The 25,585-nt window shown below is 44.7% G+C and overlaps 1 protein-coding gene across 1 annotated transcript in view; it reads right to left on the bottom strand.

The window, feature by feature from the left end:
* LOC102844077 (chromosome unknown open reading frame, human C15orf27) overlaps positions 1-12,603 on the bottom strand; it is a 98,514-nt gene extending 85,911 nt beyond the window's left edge. Inside the window, exons 1-2 of the mRNA XM_006888272.1 lie at positions 12,566-12,603; positions 8,656-8,844 (exon numbers count right to left, since the gene is read on the bottom strand). Coding sequence (XP_006888334.1) covers positions 8,656-8,844; positions 12,566-12,603 — 227 coding nt within the window. The remainder of the gene's footprint in view (positions 1-8,655; positions 8,845-12,565) is intronic.
* Positions 12,604-25,585: the final 12,982 nt, after the last annotated feature.

Here is a 25,585-nt window from a genome sequence, read left to right as displayed (position 1 = left end):
ACCAGAGCACCAAGAGTTAGCAATCCTTGATGAGAAGACTGGTGTAGAATTTTATAGGACTTGGAGAACAGAACATGAGGGATGAGGGAGAAGGATCTGAGCCAGCCTCCCTGGCAACTGATGTTGAAGGACATTGCAATGGCTCAGGGGGCACCCAAGCACCTCTCCATTCCTTTCTCTCCCTCCTCCTGGGATTGTCTGTCCACATATCCCTCTCTCTATCTCTCTCTCTCTCTCTATATATATATATATGCGCAGGTTTTTGCTTTACCACCACAGGAAGAGGAAGTCTTTGGTTGGGAAGGACAGAGGCTGAGAAAGAAAGGAAGATGACACAGCTGGCATGATGTCCAGTGCCATCCACTGGATTGGTTTGAATCCTGGGTGTGAAGGTCAAGGCCTAAAGTAGACGCATCCAAAGCTCTGATCAGAAGCAGAGGCATTTTTAGGTCAACAAGAATATGGTGCAGAGTTTGGGAGGGGGCTTTTCTTCCTCACCCTGCATAAAGCCCAGTACAGCTAAGGACTGTGGCTTCCAGAGAAGCTGGATGGGACACTAGCAGTCCCACAATGGGCTTTCAGCAGTGGCGGGGTGGGGGTGGGGCGTGGGCAAGGGGAACAAGAGAGACACAAAACCCAGTGTGACTGTGAACTGACAGGCTGGCTTCCTGCATCTTTGAAGAGTACTGGAAACCACTGGTTCCTATAGAAATGGGAAAGACGGTTAGAAGTCATAGTTGTTTGCCATTGAGTTGCCCAGATTATGGTGGGTGCCCGTGCTCGACAAAATGCTACCTTCCACCAGTCTCGTGGCTGGTTGAACGGACCGCTGTGAGTCACAGGGTTTTCAATGGCTGATTTTCAGAACAGTTGGGCTTTTCTTCTGACTTCCTCTAGAGCAGCAAACAAGCCTTCGTTGACAGAAGGGTGGTGGCTGCACCTGAAGTTCAGGAATTGAACCTGGGTCTCCCACACCCTCTACCACTGAACCACCACCGTCAAGCACGTGTGGCTTGTTTTGGTAGCCATGAGCTGGTGACATCAGGTGATGTGAGGTTCCACTGGTTAGAGCAACCAAAAAAGTAGACATTGGTAAAATACATGGGGCACGTTGAATTTGAGAGTCCTCGATGGTGGGCTCCTCAGACAATATCACACAGATCTATCTGAGTGCTTTGTAGGGAACGGGGATATTCACACTGACTTGGATGGAGACATGAACATTTCTCCTCTCAAATATATAGCCAACTTAGAGGCAGAAGGAGAACATAATCCCCCAGGAGACTAAGGTGCTCCTGATCCAGGCCACGGTCTTCATAATTACTTGCTATGCATCAGAAAGCTGGACAATGACAAGAGATGACAGGAGAATTTATGCCTTTGAGCTGTGGTGTTGGAGAAGAGTACTGAATATACCATGGACTGCTAGGCGAACAACTAAGTTCTACCTAGAGAGGTTGAAACCAGGCTGCTCTTTGGAGGCAAGAATTCTGAGGCTTCGTCTGACATACTTTGGACATGTTGCAAGAAGGGACCAGTCCTTGGAGAGGGATGTCATGCTTGGAAGGGTGGAGGGACAGCGCAGGTGAGGAAGACCCTGGATGAGATGGAGTGATTCAGTGACTGGGGTAATTGAGGCAGGTGTGTCAGAGATGATGAGGTTGGCTCAGGGAAGAGCAGGGTTCAGTGCTGTTGTACATAGGTTCGCTATGAGTTGCAAGCAACTCGATGACACATAACAACAACATCTACTAAAATAATCAGGTGGGTTTGGGGCCCCTGTGGGATGTCTTGAAAGTAGCTGATATGACTTGGGCATTTTGTAAGACTTGGGTTAGGGGTTCAACCTTGTAAATTTAAGTTTGAGATGGGAGTGAAAAAAACCCACTAAAACAAGCAAACTGGGCCCACTTCCATTGAAGAACCTCCATTGGTTCCCAAGGCTGCTCATTTTAATGGGAGAGGAAGGGTTCATCTCTCTCCCACAGAGCGTCCAGGGGTTCAAACCACTGGCTTTTTAGCATAACACACTAAACCACCAGGGCTCCTTCTGGAAGCCCAGAGAGATTGAACGGATGGCACAGAATTATTCACGAGAGAGTTGGAGCTGACTCAATGGCACCTATGTAACAGGTGCAATGTTAATTTTACTATGTAAATGTTATGACCGATTTGTATTAACATTAAAGGAATAAACAAGGGAAGAATAATTTTTCAGAAGACCCAGCAGAACATACAGAAGGTAGGAAGAAGATCAGGAAAGTGTGGTAGAGAGGCAGACTTGAGAAGATATGAATGAGAGAGAGAGACACACACACACACACACAGAGAGAGACAGACAGACAGAGACAGAGAGATTGAGACTATTTCCAATCCTGGACAGAGGACAATGCCAGCATCACTACATCAAAGAGGTGGCTCATGACCTTGAGGAGCGCACTTCCATGAGAAAGAAGCTGAAGTAGACGACGGTGAGCTGAGGGATGAATGGGAGTGCAGAGGAAATTCAGAGACAAAGCTTACAGGAAGCTGGACAGCAAAGAGGAAGACAGACATGGTGGTCACCAATGGGAACACAGAGCAGAGGAAGGTTTGCATGTGCATACAGGGTATGGATGAACTGATGGAGTCAGGAGGGAGAGGGGAGCCACACTGGAAACAGAGAAAGGTCAGGGCTACACATGCTGTGAAGCCCATCTAAAGTGCTTCTCTGTTCCGAGGGAAGGAGGAGAGGGCAGGGGGAGGCCTTGAGGAAATGGAAGTAATCTGAAACAGCAACTTGGGGACTGGGAACAACTGTCCCCATGGAGGAGCGTGGGAGCTCCAACAGCAAGGCTGACCATTAAGTTAAGGCTGAAGACCTTCAGTCTGGGAGATGCTGGCCTTCACGGTGTTCGAGTTTTCTCCCCAAGTCACTGTGGCCTGAGTGTGGAATGGACGGGGGTAGGAGTGCTCTGCCTTTAGGGTTCTGGTCAGGAACATCAGAAGAATACAGGGCTTTCAGGAAAGTAAAGAGCTCCACCAAGATGGTCTCCTCTACTTCAGGGTCTAGCTTGCATTAAAGTGGCTTCTCATGCTTGTCATAAGAATTTCATGGACCAAAGGGGAAAGAGACTTAACACACACCAAAATGTTACAGATATTAGACAGCGTAGCCTAGTGGTGGTGGTGTTCTTGCACACCATCAGTCGAGTACAGCTCACAGAGAGCCTACGAGCAGCAGATCTGAACCTGTGCTATCCTGCACATTCTTATCATCCCCGGCACACATGAGCCCATTGCTGCAGACACTGTATCAATCCATCTCATGGAGGCTCATCTTCTCTTTTGCTGATCTTCTACCTCTCCAAGCATGAAGTCCCTCTTCAAGGAATAACTTCTCCTAACAACATGTGAGTATGTAAGATGAAGCTTTGTTATCCTTGTCTTTAAGGAGCACTCTGGTTTCACTTTCTCCAAGACATTCCTGTTTGTTCCTTCGGCAGTCTGTGGGATATTCAGTACTCTTCTCCAACATCACAGCTCAAAGGCATCAATTTTTCTATTATTCTCATTCACTGTCCAGTTCTCAAGCATAGCAGGTGACTGGAAAGACTATGGCTTGAATCAGGTGCACTTTAGTTTTTAAGCTGACATCATTGCTCTTCAGAACCTTAGAGAGGTCCTTGACAGCAGACTTTCCCTATGCTATAAACCTCCAGATTCTCTGACTACTGGTACCAAGGGTGTTGACTATGGATCCAAGTAAGATGTAATAGTTGACAATTTCAATCTTTTTGGTCCATTTACCATATTTTCTATTGGCCCAGTGATGAGGATTTTTTTTCTTGATATTGATATAATCCAAGTTTTAGCTAATGTCTTTGACATTCTGCAGCAAATGCCTCAAGTCTTCCTCATTTTCACCCAGTAAGGTTATATCATTTGTATAACACAGGTTGCTGATGAGTCTTCATCCACTCGTGATGTCACTCTTCTCTTCCTAAATACAGCTTATCTAATGATTTCCTTAGCACACAGACTGAATAGATATGGAGAATGGATACAACCTGACATGCACTCTTCTCAATTTTAAACCATGCAGATTCCCTTGCTCTGTCCTGACAATAGCTCTTTGGACTATGTCTAGCTTTCTAGTGGTGGTATCACAGTGTAATGTAGGCTGACCACATTTACAACCAGGCTGTGAAGGGACAGATCAGCAGAAGCCCAGGACTCTGACCTGGATCAGGAATCCCTCTGATGCTCTGAGGGCCTGAGCAAGTTCCTGCCACTCCTTGGACCCTGCTGTCCTAGCAGAATATTTAGGATCGATGCTTTCAAAGGTCTCCTCCAGCTGAAAGTATTACTGTTCTCAAGTTCTCTTCTGCGAATGACAGGGCAGCCGGATGACTTGAGCACTTTCTTGCTAGGGACCTTGAGGTCTCTTCATTTCCTACAGGGAAGAGTCACTCCTCTACATATCCTTATACTTTCTCTATAAAAGCCTGACCAGTTGTTATTCTTGTTCAGTAGCTTCTGATTTCTGGTGACTCCACATATGGTGGGAGAATTGCTCTATAGGGTTTGAGCAAGCAGTTATGTCTTAGAGAAAGTGCAGCTAGAGTGCCCCCTGGAGGTAAGGATGGCAAAGCTTTGTCTCTCATACTTTGTACATTATAGTCAGGTGAAGCTATTCCTTGGAAAGGGACATGGAAAGATGGAGGTCAGCATAACAGCGGAAGACACTCAATGAGGCAGATTGACACAGTGACTTCAGCAGTGGGCTCTAGTGTGTCAGAGATGAGAAGAATGGCACGGGATAGAACAGGGTTCAGGTCTGCTGCTCACAGCGGTGTTAGGAGTCTTACTTGACAGCACCTAACAGCAATAGCAGCAATCTTTATGAAGGCACTTCTGGGGGCCTAGCGGCAAGTCTGAGGGTCAGTGAGTTTTTCCTCTGTAGTACCTGCTGGGTGGCTTTGAACTGCCATCTTTCGAACAGCAGCCCCATTTGGACCAGCCTGTGACCTAACCTAGGTTTAATATTTCACTTGAGCAATAAAGATGTTTGTTGTTGTTGCTGTTGTGTACCATCAAGTCAGAACCGACCCATAGCTGACCCTCCAGCAGGTTTTCAGAGACAGTAAATCGCTACAGAGGAGCCTGCCCATTTTCTCCTGTCAAGCAGCTGGTGGATTTGAACTACAAGCCTTTGGAATTGTAGTAGTGTACTTTCTTACCACTAGGCCACCAGAGCTCCATAAAGGCGTTTAGGGACAAGATTTAATGAAACTAAAGCTCTCTAACGACCTCTTAAAACTGTCGTTGTCTTGTATTGCTTTAGAAAAGGGCCAGGTTGGAAATTTCAGGAAACCCCAGGAAATGCAGTGGGAGCCAAAAAAATCTTACAAAGGGCAGCTCTCCCCCTTCTGCACTGTATTTGTGCTTCTCTTCATTTTCCCCCTGGCTCCTGTCCTGTTCTTCCTTCCTCCAGGAAGCCCTCTGGCTGCCAAAAGGACCCCCGCCTGAGAGCACCAGCAGAAGGCAAATCCCTTCCCAGCTCCAGCTCCGCTTCCTATTTCCCAACAGGAGCAGCAGAGCGGGCCACACCTGGAGATTCAAATCAAATCAAGTTCCTCGCGGCCTTGCAGGCGCTTCATCAGTATTCATGCAGATGAGGAGGTGGAAACCGTGCAGAGTCCCCAGTTCAGAGCAAATTGAATGATTAAGTGGGGTGTCTGTCTAAGCCTCCCCCTTTGAGTTCATGCTGTGAAGTGGTACCCTCCCTAGAGCTGTACATACCCAGGGTGCAGGCATAGACAGTGCCCAGAGCTAAAATACTTGGAAAATTTCCAAGCCTCAAAATACAGGCTTAAAATGGGCAGAGCCCCAGGATCAGGCAAGGGAGGGAAGGCGTCCTTGGACCAGTACTTGCACTGCTGCTTTTGCCCAGCAGAGGGCAGCGGCGCTGTGGCGGGCTGGATGCAAGGAAAAGATGCACAATTTGTGTAAACTCAGGGCTGTGGGTTAAAATAATTATTAATTTCAAGGCAGCTACTGCGGAGCATTAACCCAAACACAGGGCCCTTCTAAATATGAGCTCTGTGCAACTGCTCAGGTAGCGCTCCCGTGAAGCTGGCCTTTAAGCCTCTGGGGACCTGGGCGAGGGGGCCCTCCATCAGAGGCGGCCTCAGCAGGTGCCACCGCCAGCAGGAATCATTTACCATTATCTTCTACCTGCTTTCCTAGCCTCTTTTCCAATGTCATGCTGACTGTACGCACAATACTGGGAGGAAATTATGTTTTCAGAGAAAGCCACTGGGGTGCAGTTTCTGCAAAAAAAAAAAAAAAAGGTGTATGGTTTCATAATTATTAGGCAATTTATCTGGGGAAGCGGGTGGAGACCCTTCGGGAGACAAGCACTGAGAAACCAAGCTCTGCGCATTTAGCTTCAACTAAGGCTTCTCATTTGCCTCTGACACGGCCGCCAACCCTTTGTTTTTATATTCAAAGCAGCCAGCATGTACCAAAATATTCACAGACACCCAAAAAAAAGAAGAGTGGCCCAGAAGTGGCTCCTACGGCCCTTGCCAATGCTTATGAGAGGAAGATGAAGAGGGCCAAAGTGGAGCTGAGGCGAGTCCTGGGGAAGTCTGAGGCTGACCTGCTGTGTAATCCTAGCACCCAGCCTGCCCTTCTACGGCTCCAGCTCTGAGCTCCTGTACACCACCCCTGTCCCCATCCTAGTGGAGACATCAAGCTAAATATGACGACCAGCTGCTGTGTAATCTATTCCAATTCATGAAGACTGCACGTGTGATGAGCAGAAGTGAGTAAACCACACGGTTTTCAAGGTTGTGATCTTTCAGAAACAATTCACTGGACCTGTCTTCCCTGGTACCTCTAGTTGGGTTCAAACCACCAATCGTTTGGCCAACAGTTGAGGTGCATAACCATTTGCACCAATCACGGGCTCCTCAAGCACTATTGTTCAGTTCCAGAAAGTATGGCTATAAGGCACACCATGCTAATGAGATGTTAACTGGGAAATAAAAACATCCTGTCTCATTTACAAGCTAAGGAGGAAGAGGTCAGAGTCTTCTAAATTACGAACCAGCATATATGGAGCTTTGGCGGCCTAGTGGGTAAGGAATTGCACCATCAACCCAAAGGCACTCAGTATGAATACACCAGCTGCTCCTCGGGAGAAAGATGGGAAATTTCCTCCCCTGAGATTGACAGTATCAGAAAATCCCCTGGAGGCTAACCAAGAGCTGGTTCCCACTTAGTGGCAATGAATTAGAGTCATAGGCAAGTGGGCTACAAACTGGAATCCACCAGCCACTCCAGATGCTCCACAGAAGAAAGCCAGGCAGTCTCCTCCTGTAAAGACTTACAGCCTTAGAAATCCGTGGAGTTAGTGCCGGCTGGACAGCAGTGGGTGTGCTGGGGTTTTGGTGATCTTTTGTTAATAGCCCATGTGAAAAAACTATATCATGGTGTAACAAGTGATCTGCTGCCAACCAGTGGTTCTAACCCAACCAGTGGCTTCTCAGGAGAAAGATCTGGTGATCTCCTCCTGTGGAGATTAAACAAACAAGACACCAAATGCTGAAGAGTCGATTCCAATCTTACCAACCCTAGAGTTTACAGCCCAGGAAATAGTTGCCCTGGAGCAGTTCTCTGATACCAAGGGAGGGGGTGTCACTTGTATGTGGAAAAGCAACACGGCAGCACCTCACAACAGCACAGCCCCTGTGTCCTCCCTGGAAAGACTCACTGCCATCATATTACCTTTGACTCACAGCGACCCTAAGGGACAGAGAAGAGCTGCCCCACGGGATCAAGGAGGGAAATCTTGACAGAAACAGAATGCCACATCTTTTCTCCCTCAGAGTAGCTGAGTTCAAACTGCTGAACTTCAGTTAGCAGCCAAAGGCTTTACCACTGCACCACCAGGGCTCTCAGGGAAGAGCAGGAGCTCATGTCTGCAAAGCTCCCAGGTGAACAATTGCTAAGTTCCCTGACACATTTAGCATGTTAGCAGCATGCAGTGTTTTCTTGCAATCTCTTCCTTGCTGAAAAATCCATTTGAGAAAACAAAACACAAGAAACAAAACCAAAAAATAATCTACTGCTGTTGAGTAGATTCTGATTCATGATCACCGTTTCTGTCAGGTTCCCAAGGCTGTAAATCTGCAGGAAGAGACTATGCATCTTTCTCTCATGGAGTGTCTGGTGATCCAAACCACGGACCTTTACATTAGCAGCCCACCTCATAACTCTAACCACCAGGCTCCCTGATAAGGTACCATCAACACCCTTCACTATGGGCTTTGTGACCTTAAGCGAACCCTGAGTTTGTGTGGGTCTCCTTCTTTCCACACATACAAGAGAGGGGACTGGACAGATTGTTAAGGAACACTTTGGCCCTAAAAAAAATTCTATCATTCTTTGAGTTCTAAATCAAAAGTCACAAAGGAGCTTGTCTGTGCCCCAAAGCCATTTCCCCCCTGTGGAGTAAATAATGTGTGAGGAAAAGAAGGACCTCTGAGGACTGATGTGAACTTCGGGGCCTTTACTCTTTAACACCCCTAATCTCTGCTGTGTATCATGGAAACCCAAGAGTCATGCAAGTGACCTCTTAGCGAGCTCAATGGCGCTAACACCTACCCTTCTCTTTGGTAATCTTCGTCCAGATTTGACAGGAGCTGCGAGCCCTCCGTGGAGAGGTCAACAGCAGCCAGGGGCAAGTCCCGGTAGGCAAAGTTCCCCAGCTGCACGGGAGCAATGCTCTTGGTCTCTTCGTCTACTTGTTGGGAGATGATTTCAACTTCAGAAATTCCTCCTTCTATGGCTGGCCTGAATGGGAGAGGAGGGCAACAGCAAAGAGTCATCTCCAAGCACAAAATCATTTTTCTATTTCCCTGAGGGGCAGAGGGAGAATGTACTAGTATCTGGGCAGCGCAAGGGGACAGTGGACAAGTGTGAGCCATTCATTCTTGCTGGTCACCCAAGGGGTTGAACTGAGTCCCGAAACAGCCCCATTTCCTTCACCTTTGGAGGGAAAGTGAAAGAATGGGTAAAGGAATTGCTCAGGTCTGAAAAAGATAAAATATGTTTTGGGGCCAGGTTTCTCATCAAGTGGTGAAAAAAGACCCAGGTGATAACTCTGCCAAATAGGAAATAACGTGGCGTGGGCTTCAGGACAAATATTCTGATCACTGGACTTTCTAGGAGTCATATATTTTTAAAGACTGTATCTCATGTTTCCTTGTTAAGATTCTTTGCAAAGCATCTACCATCTAGACAAAAACAGTTTTGTTCACAAGTGGACAGACTGTTGATAGGGACCTTCCAATCCTTGGGTTCTCAAGTAGGGACAGTGCCACCTCTTCCATCCAAAGCAAAACAAAATAGTTGCTGTCAAGTAAATTCTAACTCATGGAGAATCTGTATTGCTGGGTTAGATTGGCTCTGTAGGGTTTAATGGCACTCGCCCTTTCTTTTAAGATGCTTCTAAATGCGTGGGTTTGAACAACCAACCTTTTGATTAACAGCTGAAGGATTAACCATTTGTGCTACTCTGGGACCTCTCCATTCTCCAGGAAATGTTCAGCAACTGTTGAGGATTTTTGCTTCCCACAATCACCATAGAGGTGGGTCACTACTGATATTTAAATAAGGGTGGATTACACAGCCTGGGGCCAGTGTGTCTAATGACAGAACTGCCCCATCATCAACAGCAAACCTACAAAGAAATGTTGGTCGAGATGGTCTAGCTTTTCATTTCCTGAGGCACCATCTCTGATCCCTCCAACATATAGAATCCCTATAGAATCTGAGGGAATATCATCTGGTGTCTCTTGCCAAACAACAAGGGTTTAAAAGGAAAATGGCATGAATGGAGTAAAATTTAAATATCTGAGGGTACAATGAGAGTCAATGGCCCTGGATAATGCATCCAGTTTAGCACTGAGATGGCAGCCCAGTACATGGTAACGAGGACCAGTTTGAGTGGACTTAAGAGAGCTGAATATCAGTCCTGGTTTTAATTCTGACTTAAACAGGGCCCCCTTTGGGAGCTTCAGTTTCTCCACTTTGAACACGAGGTGTTTAAAAAGATGCCCCCTGAGGGCTATCTATCCCTCCGTATTTTGCAATCTGAGACAGAGAAGATTAAGATGAAGTAGGATGGAGTGCTGTAGGGTGACAAGACCCTACATGGCACATGGGGCCTCTACATCTAAGCTTTTCTCGTCTTTCTCCAATAACCACTGAAATCCAACCAATAATGTGCAGCAGCCAATATTCAAGAAGCCTAAAGCAGAATATGCCTACTTATCTTTTTCTTGAATCATCTAGATAATTGAGGGGAAAGTGGATTTTATTTTTTTTTTTACTTCAACACTACAGGTTGACTGCCTAAACTACCTAAATTCATCAAGTAATTTCCAATGTCCCAAATTCTCTTTTGTAGGCCTTATTTAAACCTTTGCTTTTTTTTTGCTACCTGCCAAGCACAGATACTAGTACTCATCATTACGTGACATTTACAATATGACTCAAGATCTTTAGACAGAACAGTCACAGGATGTGAGACTTCTGTGTTTCTCAACAATTGAAATAAAAGTGTGGGTGTTTATGGGGGGAATTCCGACTCCTCCAGATGTTTCCCAAAAAGCAGATGCTATGTTGAATTTATTCTTTCTCCTCACCCCCGCCACCTGACTACTCAAGGAAACTATAGACAATGATCTGGACAAATGACTTTCTGACCAAAGGAGTGCTCATGGAGGGCTGGCAGAATCTTCTGAAACTAACAGGATATGGGCCCAACAGGCATGAAGCTTCTTCCTTGCTGACTTTCCTATCCTCTGTTCTCTTTCTGCCAATAGTCACAGTGGTCTGGGAACATCACTGGTATGATTACCAAAACAGAAATAAGGCCTCTCTTGGTGGAAGGGAAGGTGTCATAGTTCCTAGTGTTGTTATTAAGACCATATATCTTGACCTTGCACATGAAGACTAGCATGGTAGATTTCATGTGCCAATGGCTCCATTTTTCACAGCTCCCTGTACCCATGCCCTCTACTGTGTGATTATGCAACTCCTCCCACCAAAGGAAGAGGAGGAACTTTGTCCATCCTTTGAATGTGGCTTCAGTCATGTGACTTATTTTGTCCAATGAGATCTTAGTAAACATGATTGGATTAAAGGCATGAAAAGGTATTTGTGAGCTTCTGCTGTGCTTTCACCCCTGACGTCACCATTCAAAGATTACAGGACAAGCCTATAGTGGAGGAAAGGCTCATGGAGCAAAGTATAGTCTCCCCTAGGTCAGCTCACAGCCAACCGAGCCCCAAATTAAAGAGTGGGCCCAACTAATATCAGCAGAGCCATCTGCCTGACTACTGTAACTATGTGAGCAGTAAACACTTACTGTTGTGCTCCACTGAGGCTCTGGGGGTGTTAGTTATGCAGTAGTATTGTGGCCATGGATAACTGGGTCATCTAGTGCACAAATGTGCCCGCTGATGGGACAACCAGTTCTGCCGAGAGCCAGCAGAGTGCGGGGTAATAGGAAGAGTGCTGCCCTCATCCTGGTATTTCCACCAAAATTGTAAAATGCAGGATAGGTGACCACCTTGTGAGTCCCTGCTTTTCCTATTTGTAAGGTTAAGTGATTTGTTTAGACAGCATCTCGGGTTTTGGAAACTGAGAGCAATTCTCCAGTAGGAGTCTGGTCACTGGCTTCATAAACCTGTTTTGAGGAGTTGTCTTCTGATTTCTAAATTTCTTTGCAATTTCCATTTTGTTAATTCACTTTAAATCTACTGCCATTGAATTGGCTCAATTCTTAGGGCCACATAAGACAGAGGTGAAATGCCCAATAGAATTCCCATGGTATAATCTTTAAGATTGCCATACCAGCCTCTCCTGAAGAGGCTGATAGGTTTGAACCGCCAACCTTTTGCTCAACAGCCTAAAGCTTAGCTAATTTTTAGCAAGCACCACCAGGACTCTTTCCAGTTCACCTGAGTACTTCCTAATCTTGCCTTGAGACTTGTTTTGGAAAAGTTTCCCATCTCCTGTGGCTTCCTTCTAAAGGGACTGTCTGCCTTGTGGCTGTCTGCTTTAGAAGAGTTTTGGTTTTTGAGAGATTGATGGCAACAGTGCCAGACTGCAGAATTCCTCTGCCTTCTGAATGGAAAAATGGGACAACCTTGAGAATGGCTGCATAACTCGAAGATGTGAGCAGGTCCACCAATTACCATTTGTAGAAATGTTTGGGCTGGGGTTAGGTTTTGCTATGTAAACTCTCAACCACAACAAAACAAATGAATAATTGAGGTGACTTCAAGGGTGAATTCAGAGGAAAAACTAGATTTTTAACAAGCCATTTTAACTTGTTAAAATGAGTCTTGCAAAATGGAAATTTTAGGGTTGAAGATAAAATCAGCTGAGAAGTATCTGAGAAGTCTTTCACTTCCCTAGAGCTGGGGAAAGGGCTCTTGATTTGTACGCTCAGTTCTAACAGGCTGACTGTATACCCACAGAGCATGGACCCCAATGGACTTACTGTGGATCAGTCATGTTGAAAGGCGCAACCAGAGCCATGGGTTTTCTCGGTGTCTAGTGGGGCTCAGCTGTCCTGGAACTTGCCATCAGCATTTCTGATCATGAATTCTACAAGACACAGACAAACATGGTGCCCTGAAAACAAAAAATTGTGTGGCAGGTTTGTATGCTCAGCTTCCAAACCAAAAATCCTACGCTCATCTGAAAATCAAAGTCCTTAGAATTTTCTTCTAAAATAAGAAATCTTTTTCTTCAAAGTAATGTTGACTACTCATTCCCCTGAGTTGGTTCCAACTGACAGTGACCCTACAGAATAGAGTGGAACTACCTCACAGCGTCCCTAAGGCTATGGGTCTGTACAGAAGCCAATTGCTTCAAGTCTCTCATCTGAGAGGCTGGTGGGTCCCACCTGCGATACCAGGGCTCTTCAATATCAAATTTCTCTCTCATTGCAGTTGAGTAGGAACGAACTCACAGTTGACCCTTCACTGGGTTTCTGACGCTGCAAATCACACAGGAGGAGACTGTCTGTCTTACTCTCTTGGAGCTGCTGATGGATTAGAACTGCCAGAGAGAGTTGGGTTAACAGCTCAACTGCTTATAAACTACACCAGCAGAGCTCCCTCAACGCTGAACAGATTCTTATAAGTATACTATGTAAGGCTCTGACAGCCTAGTGGTAAGAAGCTGTGCTGCAATCCTGAAGGTTTGTGGTTCAAATCCACCAGCTGCTCTATGGGAGAAGGATGAGCAATCTCCTCCTGTGTGATCAACAGCCTCTGAAAATCCTCTGGAGGTCAGCTCTGAGTCAGTTCTGACTCGATGATACATAACAGGGGTAACAATAAGCATAAATCCTTTCTTTTTTAGAGAGGAGGAAACAGCCTCAGAGTAGCATACTTTTACTTGTTCTTGTGATTTAAGGACAGGTTTAGAGAGAAGACTGGTTTTGCATTCAGCCATTCACACATGCATCATTTTAGGATGCTGACTACAGTCCCAATATTGTAGCCACACTCTTCCCACCAAGTCTCTGTGGCTCTTTGTTTCCATTAGCCCTTCTATCCACTCCCTTCCCACCTATTCTCAGGCTGCTGCTATTCTATGGACCTTGTATGGCTGCTTTCCTAAGGACTAAGCACCTCCCTTGTGTTACTGTTCACCTGACAGACAGATGGAAGTTTGAGCCACAGAATTCAGTTCCAGGCTCAAAAATGTGACTAACGGTCCTAGTCACAGAAGTCTCATCATACTCTATCTGATCAGTAAGCCTGACCGTTTCTGTGATTTTGAGTTTGCTCAACATTTATCTCCAACTCTATCTAGTATCCTCATTGGGATGCCTTCAGGGTGACCAGCAGTGGTAGTGGAGCACCATCTAGTTCTGGTCTCAGGGTCATGGAAAATGAGGACTGTGAGGTCTATCAGTGTTGTGGACTAATTGTATCTTTTAATTTCTTCACTTGGTTCTAGACAGAGAGAGACCAATGTTTGCACTATAGATGGTTTGCACTGCTTGAAACGTTTTAAGACTCCAATCAATATTTAACAACCTAGAGTACAGAATACTGTCTAGGTGAGCCCTCATGGCCTGGTGGGTAAGGACTTGCACTACCAATCCAAAGGCAGGCAGTTTGAATCCACCAGCTGCTCTGTGGGAGAAAGATGGGCACTTTCCTCCCATGTGATTTATAGCCTCCAAAACCCCACTGGAGGGTCAGCTGGGAATCAGTTCTGACTCTGGCAATGAGAGAAGTCAGAGAGTCCCCAAAATCCTGAGGTCCCAGAACAGTGACTTGTTCCCTTGGTTATTGGTCTGGTCAGGAAATTTATGTAACTTTTCCCTTGCTGGCTCTGCTATGTATGTGGATATATTTGCAGCATATATGTTGTTGTTGTTGTTATGTGCCATTGAGTCCCTGCAACTCACAGTGACCCTGAGTACAATAGCTCCGAACCCTGCCCTGTTCTGAGCCAGTCTCACACACATTGACCCCCCCCCCCCATTGCCCCAGTTACTGTGTCAATCCATCTCATCTGGGGTCTTCCGCTCCTGTGCTATCCCTCCATTAAATGTATTAAATGGCTTTTCTATGTTACTAAGAGAAGGGAAAAATCAGGTTAGATTCCAGGTTTTCTGAAGCTTTCCACAAAAATACAAGTGCCCAAGAAAGCCAGGATGTAACTTTTTACTTCAGTCTTAAACCAGAGGCCATCAAGTTAATTCCAACTCACGGTGACCCTTCGTGTGTCAGAATGTGTCACAGCAGACCTGTGTTCTATGAGGTTTTTGGTTGAGTTTTTGAAGTGTATCTCCAGGCCTGTCTTCCAGAGTTCCTCTGGGTGGACTAAAAAGACTAACCTTCAGTCGTAGCTGAACACATGACTGGTTTTATTTGCTTTTTAACTCTTTATATAACTTGAGTGAAAAGTCTCTCGGATGTGGTTGATCACACAATGTTGTTGTTGTTAAGTGCTGTCGGGTCGAGTGTTACTCACAGAGACCTATAAACAACAGATCTGAACCCTGTTCTATCCTGTGCCATCCTCACCATCCCTTTTTTTTTATACCAGTTTATTTTGCAAAGTTCAAATACATTATTTTTCAGACCAGAGTCTTCCAATTTCCCTCATCTTCCACCCTTCACATTGTACAACTCTGCAATTAATCCCTCCTCCCCCCACCGCACATCTCACCCCTCTGCTTCCACCCTCCCCCTCCTTGGATCGTCATACTCATTCTACAATAATGGTTTTATACAATATTTGTCCTTGCCTCCTCATCTCTTATACACTTGAGCCTACTCCTGCACTCACTGTGTCAATCCATCGAATTGAGGGTCTTCCGCTGTTTCGCTGACCTTTCCAAGCATGATGTCCTTTCCCGAGGAATAGCCTCTCCTAGCAACATGCCCAAAGCACGAAAGGCAAAGCTTTGCTATCCTTGCCTCCAAGGAACACTTTGGCTGCACCTTTTCCAGGATAAATTATAGGTCTATTGTTATTGTTTGTTTTGTTTTTAACGTTTTATTGTGATTTGAGTGAAAGTTTACAGACCAGATGTATCTTCCAACCAACCATGCATACACGTTTTGTTTTATGACGTGGATTACAATCTCTATATTGAGTATACGCTCTTCCTATTACCTCCTTGTCCTTCTTGCGTCCATTCATTCTTCTATCCTCCCGCTTCCTGCCTTCTGAGCCTTAACTCTGGGCTAATGCTGCCCTGCTGATTTAATATGGTCGATTGTTCCAAGGCATGAGTACCTCCGCGCTGCTACTGTTCACAAAGCTGATTCCACAGCCACAAGTGTGAGTTCAGTTCCAGGCTCCAGGGGCGACTAAGGGCCATCATCTCGGGGTTCCACTCCACTGTTCTTTATCAGGCCAGTAAGCCTGGCCTTTTTCTAATTCTGAGCTTTGTTCTGAATTTACCCCCACCACTACCCAGGACCCTCCACTGAGATCTCTTTCAGTGTGGTCAGCACTGATAGCTGACACCATCTAGCTTCACTCTCAGGATCTTAGAGCACTGATAGTTTCTGTCTCAACAAAGCTCAGCCATCTTCCCACTTATTCCCTTCTATTTCCCTTACTCTCTTCCTCCTCCGGCCTCTCCTCCTCCTCCTTTCCTCTTTTCTCTCTTCTCAGTTGAGTGAGGCAGCACTGCAGAGTCTTTGAGAGGAGACTGACCCTGCGCCCACACTGCCTGGAGACACACTCTGACTCCTACTTACCAGCTGAGTGACTAGCAAATTGCTTAACCATTCTGCCCTGGTTTTCCTGTCTATACTAAAAAGATGTATTGTGATGGGAAAGCCTGCTGTTAGAGACCTCTCCAAAGTACTGAAGAGCAATGATGTCACTCTGAAGACTAAGGTATGCCTGATACAGGCCATGGTCTTTGCAATCAATTGCTATGTGTCAGAGCACTGGACAATGACTAGGGATCATTGAAGGAGAATTTATGCCTTTGAGCTGTGGTGTTGGAGAAGAGTACTGAATATATCATGGACTGCTAAGAGAATGAACAGGTTCATCCTGCAGAGGGTTAAACCAGGCTGCTCCTTGGAGGCAAGGATTCTGAAGCTTCATCTGACATACTTTGGACATGTTGCAAGGAGGGACCAGTCCTCGGAGAGGGATATCACGCTTGGGAGGGTGGAGGGACAGCGCAGAAGGGGAAGACCCTTGATGAGATGGATTGATTCAGTGACTGGGGTAATGGAGGTAAGTGTGTCAGAGACAGTGAGGTTGGCACAGGACAGAGAAGGGTTTAGGGCTGTTGTACTTAGGGTTACTATGAGTCACAGGCGACTCGACGGCTCATAATAACAACAAAAACAACCAAAAATGGGGATAATGCATAGAACTAACGAAATGAGTTAATGCACGTAAAGCGAGTGTAACAGTGCTGGCACACTGCCTAAGTACTGGCTGTCATGATCGCAGGTATTATTTTATAAATTAAAATTGCATAGGCTTGAATCAGACTGCATTCCAAAGCACCTGAATGGCAGAGTATAAGAATTCTCTTAACATCTGGACCAAAGAAATAAAATACTTTCTTTTTTACTTGTGCTAAAATATAGATAACATAAAAACCATCTTAAAGAGCACAGTTTGGTGGCAGTAAATACATTCATGACATTGTACAAACATAGCCACTGTTTCCTGACCTTCTCCATCATTACGAATGGAAACCTCATACCCATAAGCAGTGACTTGCCACCACACATCCAGACCTTGGCAACAACAACTTTTCCATCTGTCCTTAAAGATTTACGTATTCTAAATATTTAAGTGAAATCTCACAAAATGTGGCCTGTTTTGTCTGGTTTCCTTTATTCAGCATCATGTTTTCAAGGTCCATCCATGTGGCAAACAGTATGGGAATTTCTCTCCTTTTTGGGACTGAATGAATTTCCTTTGTGTACATACCATCTTTGATTTACCCATTCATGCACTGATGGACATTTGGGTTGCTTCTGCCTTTGGCTATTGTGAAATGGTGCTGTGATGAACATTCATAGAAGCGCTTTTGTTTGAGCACCTGTTTTCAATTCTTTAGGGTAGAGAGCTAGGGGTGGAAATTCTAGGTCATACGGCATTTCTAAGTCACTGTGCTGAGAGCCATCACAGTAGAACAGATGTTTACATAAACCAATGCCAAATGACACCCAGAAGTCTTGTGAGCGACAAATCCAATCCAGCAGAAAGTACACAGAAAGACTAGGCTTCTGGGAGATTCGGAACACATTATTGGGGTTACTCAAAGAAGAAACCTTTAGAAAGTTATCTTTTTACCACATATGTTTGGGGGGGAGGTTCTGCCAAAAATCAGTGGCAGAGTAAGAAAGGTCTCTACCCCAATCTGAAATCTCAGCTCTGGGAAGCACCTGAATTAAAGACGTCAGGGGCAGGACTGTTAAATCAGGCAAAAGGAGAAGCCACACTCGAGGTGAGGAGGACCCAGTGACAGATGAGACAATTGGGTGCTCCTCTGAACTCTATGGGATTAAGAAAAGGGAGAGTTAAATTTAAATTTGAGGAAATCTTGGGAACGTTTGAATTTACAACAGTGGAAAGTTGAGATGGAGAGTGATCTAAAATTAGAAGGACCTTGATATAGGAAACCACCATTTTCACATCAGACTTTTCATGGAAAAAAGTCCACAATTATTTGGGGGGGGAGAGGAAAAAAGTATTTTCAAATATCGTATTTTTGCATATAACTTGCCCACGTAAATAGTATACAAAAGGTTATAGCCCATAACCCATACAGTCTGCACTAATGCACCAGGGGGCTGTATAATTTATAAAGCAGCAATATAAAGTGTGTTACTTACATAAAATATGGTACAATAATGTACAATTGTAAAAAAAATTACATAATGGACATCTACTTACCCATCATTCAATTTGCTCGTGGGCAGTCTTGTCTCCTTTCTGTTCTTCCCACTCCCACCTCCCATGATTATTCTGAAACTCATCCCAGATGTTATTTCATTTACTTGCAATGGTTTCACTCTGGAGCTATAAAATACAAAGCCAAACCCAAACGCACTGTTGGGTCGATTCTGATTCTTAACAACCCTTCAGGGCACAGCAGAACTGCCTTGCAGGGTGCCTGGAGCTGTAACTTTTAAGGAAGCAGATTGTCACATCTTTCTCCCATGAAGCTGCTGGTGGATTCAAACCACCAATGTTTTCGTTCACAGTCAACTGCTTAATCACTGCACTACTAAGATCCTTGCTCTAAGAGACTGTTATAAAAGGTATAACCACAGTAACATCCAACCCTCTCAAATCAACTATTGTTGTTATCAACTATCACTGTGTGTCCCTGAGGCAGAACTAACACACAGCGGGTTTTCAGAGGCTCCCGTGTAGCCAAAGGCACAAACTAGTATGTCCTGCAGAAGGTGCAGCCAGAGTGCTCCTTGGAGGGAAAGACTCCATCTCACATACTCTGGGCATATTGTCAGGAGAGGGCCAATCTCTGGAAAAGGACATTACACGTGGAAAGGTGGGGAAACGGTGAAAGAGAGGAAGATCCTCAATGAGACAGATTGACATAGTGACTGCAGCAACGGGCTCAAGTATAGCACGGATGATGAGGATGGTGAAGGATAGGGTAGGATTCGGAGCCATTGTTCATGGGGTCACTAGAGTCAATTGTTGATTCGAAGGCATCTAACAATAAATTACATGGGAGGAAATGATCCCCTTTCAGATGCAGGGCATCTGGTGGGTGGACTTGAACTGCTCGCCTTTGGGTTGGCAGGGCAATTACCTACTCGTTAGGCCACCAGATTCCCATCAACTATGTTGTTGTTGTTAAATGCCTTCAAGTCATAGACGACTCAGCAACCCTATGAACGAAAGACCTGTATAGCGAAAGAACTGTATAATGAAAGACTTGTATAACTTCTGTCGTTTCTCCAAGTTTATAGGGTTTCCAGAGGCAAGCCATTTCAGAAGTGGATGCCACTCCTGCTTCCACTTTTAAAACTCCTGTTTTAATTGGGAAGCTCCACTAAACACTGTCCATCATGGGTAACCATTCTCGCATTTGACACATCAGTATCACAATGTTTAGCATCACAGCAACCACAAATTACCTCTGACAGTAAATGGACAGACCAGTGCTTTAACAGTTAGAAAAATGTTTGACAAAAAAAACCCCAACAAAACCCAGGCCTGAGGGCCAAAGATTAAAATCACCCACCTTTGACTTGGTAGTATAACTTTCTATGCACTAGGCCAATAGAGCTCTATGTTCCCATCAACTATACTTCCTTAATAGCACCAAATACCCAAGGATTCTTCATTTCTGAATGCCCTCAAGGTGTTTTTTTTTTGTTCTGTTTGTTGTTGTTATTGTTTTAAAAATAAGATTTGTTGAAGCACAGTGCAAACACAGTCAACACATGATGACCTGATTCTTAAGTGTCTTTTAATCCATAGGTTACCCCTCTTGTCTAACCTTTTCTATACAATATGTTAGGAAAACTGACTTTGTTTCTAAAATTTCCCAAAGTCTAGATTAAGGCAATAATATCCCTTTCACATGATTTAACATGTTCCTCTGTCCTTTATGCTTCTTAATTTTAGTTAAGAGTCTTTGACTAGATTCAGGTTAAACATACATATATCTAAAACTTGATAAGCAGCGTTATATCTGTCAGGCGACACGTAGTATCTTCTTCTCCTTCTTTTCATGATATTAACAATCACAGATAATCACTTCCTAAATAAATTAGTTCATCAGGGTTTGCCAAATGGTGATATTTAATTTTATCCTTCTGTCTTCATTTATTAGATGGAATACTTCTATGGCGAGACATTTCCACTCCTCAACTATTTGGCTCCAGTTATCAGTTGCCATCGGGTTGACTCTGACTCACGGTGTATCTGAGTAGGCCTGTGCTCTGTCGTGGCTGATTGTTCAAAAGTAGATTGCCAGACCTTTTTTTTTATGGCATAGGGCACCACTGGGTGGGTTTAAACTGCCCACCTGTAGGTTCACAGTTGAGCACAAACCATATAGTATCTCAAAGAATTTTTTTTTTTTTTTTTTTTTTGAGGCACCAGTAGGTGAACTTGAACCTCTAACCTTTCAGTGAACAGTCAACTGTGTTAACTATCTGAACCACTTAGGAACTCAGATATGCATTGTTAGTTCAAGAAAAGCTGTAGCTGCCAAGTAGGATAGAAATGTACAGCTAGAAAGTGAGATAGGGACCTTTATATTACACTTAAGGAGCCCTGGTGGTGTATGTAATGGTTAAGTATTGCACTGCTAACCAAAAGACCGGTGACTTGAATCCACCATTTACTCTGAAAGAGAAAGACACCACAGCTGGTTTCCATGAGGACAGTCTTAAGAAATTCTATGGGGCAGTTCTTCTCTGTCTGATAGCGCCCCCATAAGTCAGAACTGAATCAAGGGCACTCAACAACACAAGTCTCAACATCACTCAAAAACATCAGTCTTAATTCCAGAGGGGAAAATACTTAACTCTTTCCCATTTACAAGCTTTCAAAATAATGAATTGATATGGTGTGTAGTCTGTGGGAGAAGGATGGGCCAGCTCTTCCTATGCCATTTATTGCCTCTGAAAACCCGTTGGAGGATCAGCTATCACTCAGTTCTGACTTGACAGCACACAACAACAGCAGCAGCAGCATCAATAGTCTGTGGGAAGCTGCTCAGCCAAACGCTATGCTTCTCAGAAAAGTGGGGCCCCACCAGCTGTGTGGAGGGAGAAAGATGAACAGACTCGTCTCATGCCATTTATAGCCTCAGAAACCTGGTGCAGGGTCAGCTTGAAGTCAGAACAGATTTGACAGCAATGAGTTTTGAAAAAGTCAATCAGTGAAATGCTTTTAAAAGGAAGTTTAACATTATCATCATGGTTTCAAGCATGCACTTAGCAGGTGTTAGTTGAGGGAACCAATTTCCTGAAAAGGGATACAGCAATTTCTTGGAAAGAAGGTAGTGGGGTGCTATGAGTGACAGCCATCTCCAGTCCAAGGGCAAAGGGAAAGGAGAAAAGAGGACACACGAGTCCTCGGTTAGACGGTGAGTAAGCCGTTTCCGCCAGAGGTTTGCTCCTCAGCAAGCAGCACGTTTTAAAAAGCAAGATTCTCTACGGTAGAAACACTAAGTCTAGATGTTATTTTAAAATAATATTTCCCAAACAAAATGCCCCAGCCCAAGCATAAGCCTAGCAAGAGGCAGGTGTAGTCTAGCACTCTATAAATGAACATCTGAAGTGCAAACCTGCTGTCATATAAACCTGGTAAAAGTGGAAGACAAAACCTGTTTTGGATTTACTGTGACTGGCAGTGGTAGCAAGGCTGCTTTGCAGACTTTAGTAAAAATTCCACTCAGTTCTACTTGTTGCTCACAAGTCTAAATACTTCCAACTGTATTTGCTTATTCCAGCCAGTTCTTCAAAGTCCACTCTTTCTAAACCGGCATTCTTGGCAATCTACAATCAATCAAGTAGCTGGTGGGGACACAATGAATAATGTGTTTGACTGATAACAGAAGGTTGCAGGTTTAAGTCTACCCAGAGGTACCTCAGAAGAAAGTCTGATGACCCATTTCCAAAAAATTCACCCAATGGAGCACAGGTCTGTCCTGTCACTCATGAGGTCACCACAAGTGGCACTGATTTGCTGGCAACTGACATTACTGGCCCCCAGGTTGACTGCTCATCCTTTATTAGAGTGATAGACTAAATTGCATAGTTTTCTAGCTATTTCGGTGGTTCCCAAGGCTTGCTTTGCCAGAATCACCTGGGATCCTTTGGGGACATAAACACTCCTGGGAGACACTGGAGAAATGCTGAACTCTGAGTGGAACTTAATATTTTTGAAATCCCCAGGTGTCTCTGATGTTCCATCATATTCAGTCACTCATGATCTTGAACAGATTTTCATGTGCCTCTGAAAGCCCAAAAGGGTGTATTAAAACACAGCTGGTTTGGTCCGACCCATGGAGTCTCTGATTCTGGTGGTCTGGGCTGGGACCTGATAATGTGAATTACTAGCAAACTCCCTGGGGATACTAGAACTGTTATGAAGATGACACAACCTTGCCTGCTGAAGGTGGGGAAGACTTGAAGCACTTGTTGCAGAAGACCAAGGAATGCAGCCTTCAGTATGCATTACATCTCAGTATCAAGGAAACAAAGATTCTTACCATTGGACCAATATGCAGTGTCATGATGAATGGAGAGGAGATTAAAACTATCAACAGCTTCATCTTGCTTGGATTAACAATGAACAACCTTGGTGCCAGCAGTCAGGAAATAAGGAGACTCATTGCACTGGGAAAATCTGCAGTTAGGGATCCCTCCAAATTATTGAGGAGTAATGACATCAGTCTGAGTACTAAGGTGTGTCTGATTCAGGCCATAGTCTTTCCAATTACTTGCTATGTATCTGAGAGCTGGACAATGACTAAGGATGACAGTAAAAGAATTGATGCATTTGAGCTGTTGTGTTGGGGAAGAGCACTGAACATTCCATGGATGGCCAAGAGAAAAACAGGCATGTCTTGGAGAGAGTGCAGCCAGAGTGCTCTTTGCGCATGTTGCTAGGAGGGGCTATTCCTTAGAAAGGGACATGATGCTAGGAAAGGAGGAGGATCAACGAAGGAGAGGAGGACCCTCAACCAGGTAGACTGACATGGAGACTGCTGCAACAGACTCTAGTATGTCAGAAAGTATGAGGATAGCATAAGATGGAACAAGGTTCAGATCTTTTGTTTATAGTGTCACTGTGAGTTGTACTCGACTTGATAGCACCTAACAACAACAACTAGAACTGTTGTTCCTGAGACCACACTCTGATCTACTTGGTCAGAAAGTTTTCTCAGTGCAGTGCTACTGGTGGTGTCACTGAGTGCATTTCAACTCACAGAAACCTCCTGTGACAGAACAGGATGCACCACAGAGTCTTCTAGAGCACAATGGGACCAGATCATGGGGTCTGTATGGCACAGAGCAACCGGGTAGGTTCAAACCACACTCTTATAGTTAGGAGTCAAACACTTCACCAGGGTGCCACCAGGGCTCCCCAGGTAGGAAATACAAACAAAACCCCACTGCCACCTGGTTAATTCTGACTCAGTGATTCTACAGGACAGTGTAGAACTGCCCCAAAGGACTTCCACACTGTACATCTTCTCAGAAGCAGACTATTTACAACATTTTCTATCTTTTGGTTAGCAGTTGAGTGCTTAATTGCTGTTCCACCAGGGCCGCTTCCCGTTGTTGTTGTTGTTGGCAAGTTGTCAGTCTCTAAAGCACACAGGAAGAAACTATCCATCATTCTCCCTCGAAGTAGTTGGTGGATTTGAACTGCCAGGTAGGCACTGCCTTCAAGTTGGCAGTGCAGCTCCTTATCCACTAGGTCACCAGAACTCCCTTCTCTAAATTGAATAGGTATTTTAATCACTCCTGTGAAGCTGAGACAGGTGAGACTCAGAGAAGTTAAAAGCTTGTTGTTCGCCAATGAATTGATTCAGGACAGATTCTACTCAGGGCAATGGAGAGCTGCCCTGAGGGTTTCTAAAGGCCATAAACTCTTGGAGTAATTGGAGAAAAGTTTGAAGTTGTCAACTATTTCAGGTTATTTGGATCCACCATCAATATCCAGGTTAGAATCAGTCAGACACCAAGTGAAAGGTTTCATTGAAAACAAATTTACTGTTAAGGACATTTCCCAAGTGCTAAAGAGCAATGATATCACTTTAAAAACTAAGGCGTGCCTGATCAAGCCAAGATCTTTTCTGTTGTTTCCTATGCATCTGAAAGTTGGACAGTGAATAACGGAAGTCCAAAGAAGAACTGATGCCTTTGAAATGTAGTTGGAGAAGAGTACTGGATATTCTGTGGACTGCCAAAAGCACAAACAAGTCTGTTTTAGAAGAAATGCAACCAGGTTGCTCCTTAGAGGCAAGGATGGTAAACCTTTGTCTCACCTATGTTAGAGCATATTTTTAAGAGGGGTCAGTCCTTGTAAAAAGATGCTGGGAAATGTGGAGGGTCAGACAGAGAAGACTCTCAACAAGATGGCTGTAACAACAGACTTGTGGATTCTGGAGACAGTGACGATGGTACAAGAGAGGGGAGGTTCAGGTCTGTCGTTCACCGGGTCTCTGTGAGCTGTAGTTGACTCAATGGCACTTAAAATCAACCATCCTTTGGTTAACAGTTGAGTGCTTTAACCATTGTGCTACTGGGACTCTTTGTTGTAAAGCTCAAACATTCTAAAACCAAACTAACCTCAGGCTGTAAATCTTAACAAGAAGAGACTGCCTATCCTCCTAGCACTGAAGAGAAAGGAGGTCTTTGATAGCAGTACAACACACTCCAGGCTATACCTTGTTGAAAAGTTACTGTCCTGGAATTGTAAGCAGAATCTACTCTGGCTGAAAAATGAGAGACAGAGAGAAAGGTCTATCAATCACAACTATCTTTGTTTACAAGTAAGAGAAGATGAACACTGACTTAGCAATGTTGACTTTAAATTATTTTACATAACAAAAGATCTGGAGGTAGATAATTTCAAGACTATTTAACTATGTCACCAGGAGCTCACATGCCTTTTTCATCCTTCCATTTTCTCATCTTGAGTGATGTATCCCTTATGCTTGTGGCCTAGTGGTTGCAGAACGGCTGCTGCAGCTCCAGCCTGCGCAGCCTCACCTCAGTTCTCAAATAAGAAGAGGCAAAGGCTTCTCACAGATTTCTTTCCCTCTACAAGCCTTCCAGTCAATTTCTCCTTTTCAAAGGTACACAGGCAAAACCAGCCCTTGGGAACAGGGATAAGCATGCTTCTGGGTGGAAGGGAAGCCTGAAAGTGGCGCACAGGGGGAGTCACCTCAGATAACAATGAAGAGGCATCTTTTCAAAGGTACACAGGCAAAACCGGCCCTTGGGAACAGGGACAAGCGTGCTCCTGGGCGGAAGGGAAGCCTGAAAGTGGCGCACAGGGG

The sequence above is a fragment of the Elephantulus edwardii genome, unplaced genomic scaffold (genome assembly GCF_000299155.1).
Source record: "Elephantulus edwardii isolate Elephantulus edwardi_28Jun2011 unplaced genomic scaffold, EleEdw1.0 scaffold00066, whole genome shotgun sequence".
In the NCBI taxonomy this organism is placed as follows: domain Eukaryota; kingdom Metazoa; phylum Chordata; class Mammalia; order Macroscelidea; family Macroscelididae; genus Elephantulus; species Elephantulus edwardii.
The sequence above is the reverse complement of the archived record's forward strand: the minus strand, read 5'-3'. Positions and strand labels throughout refer to the sequence as shown.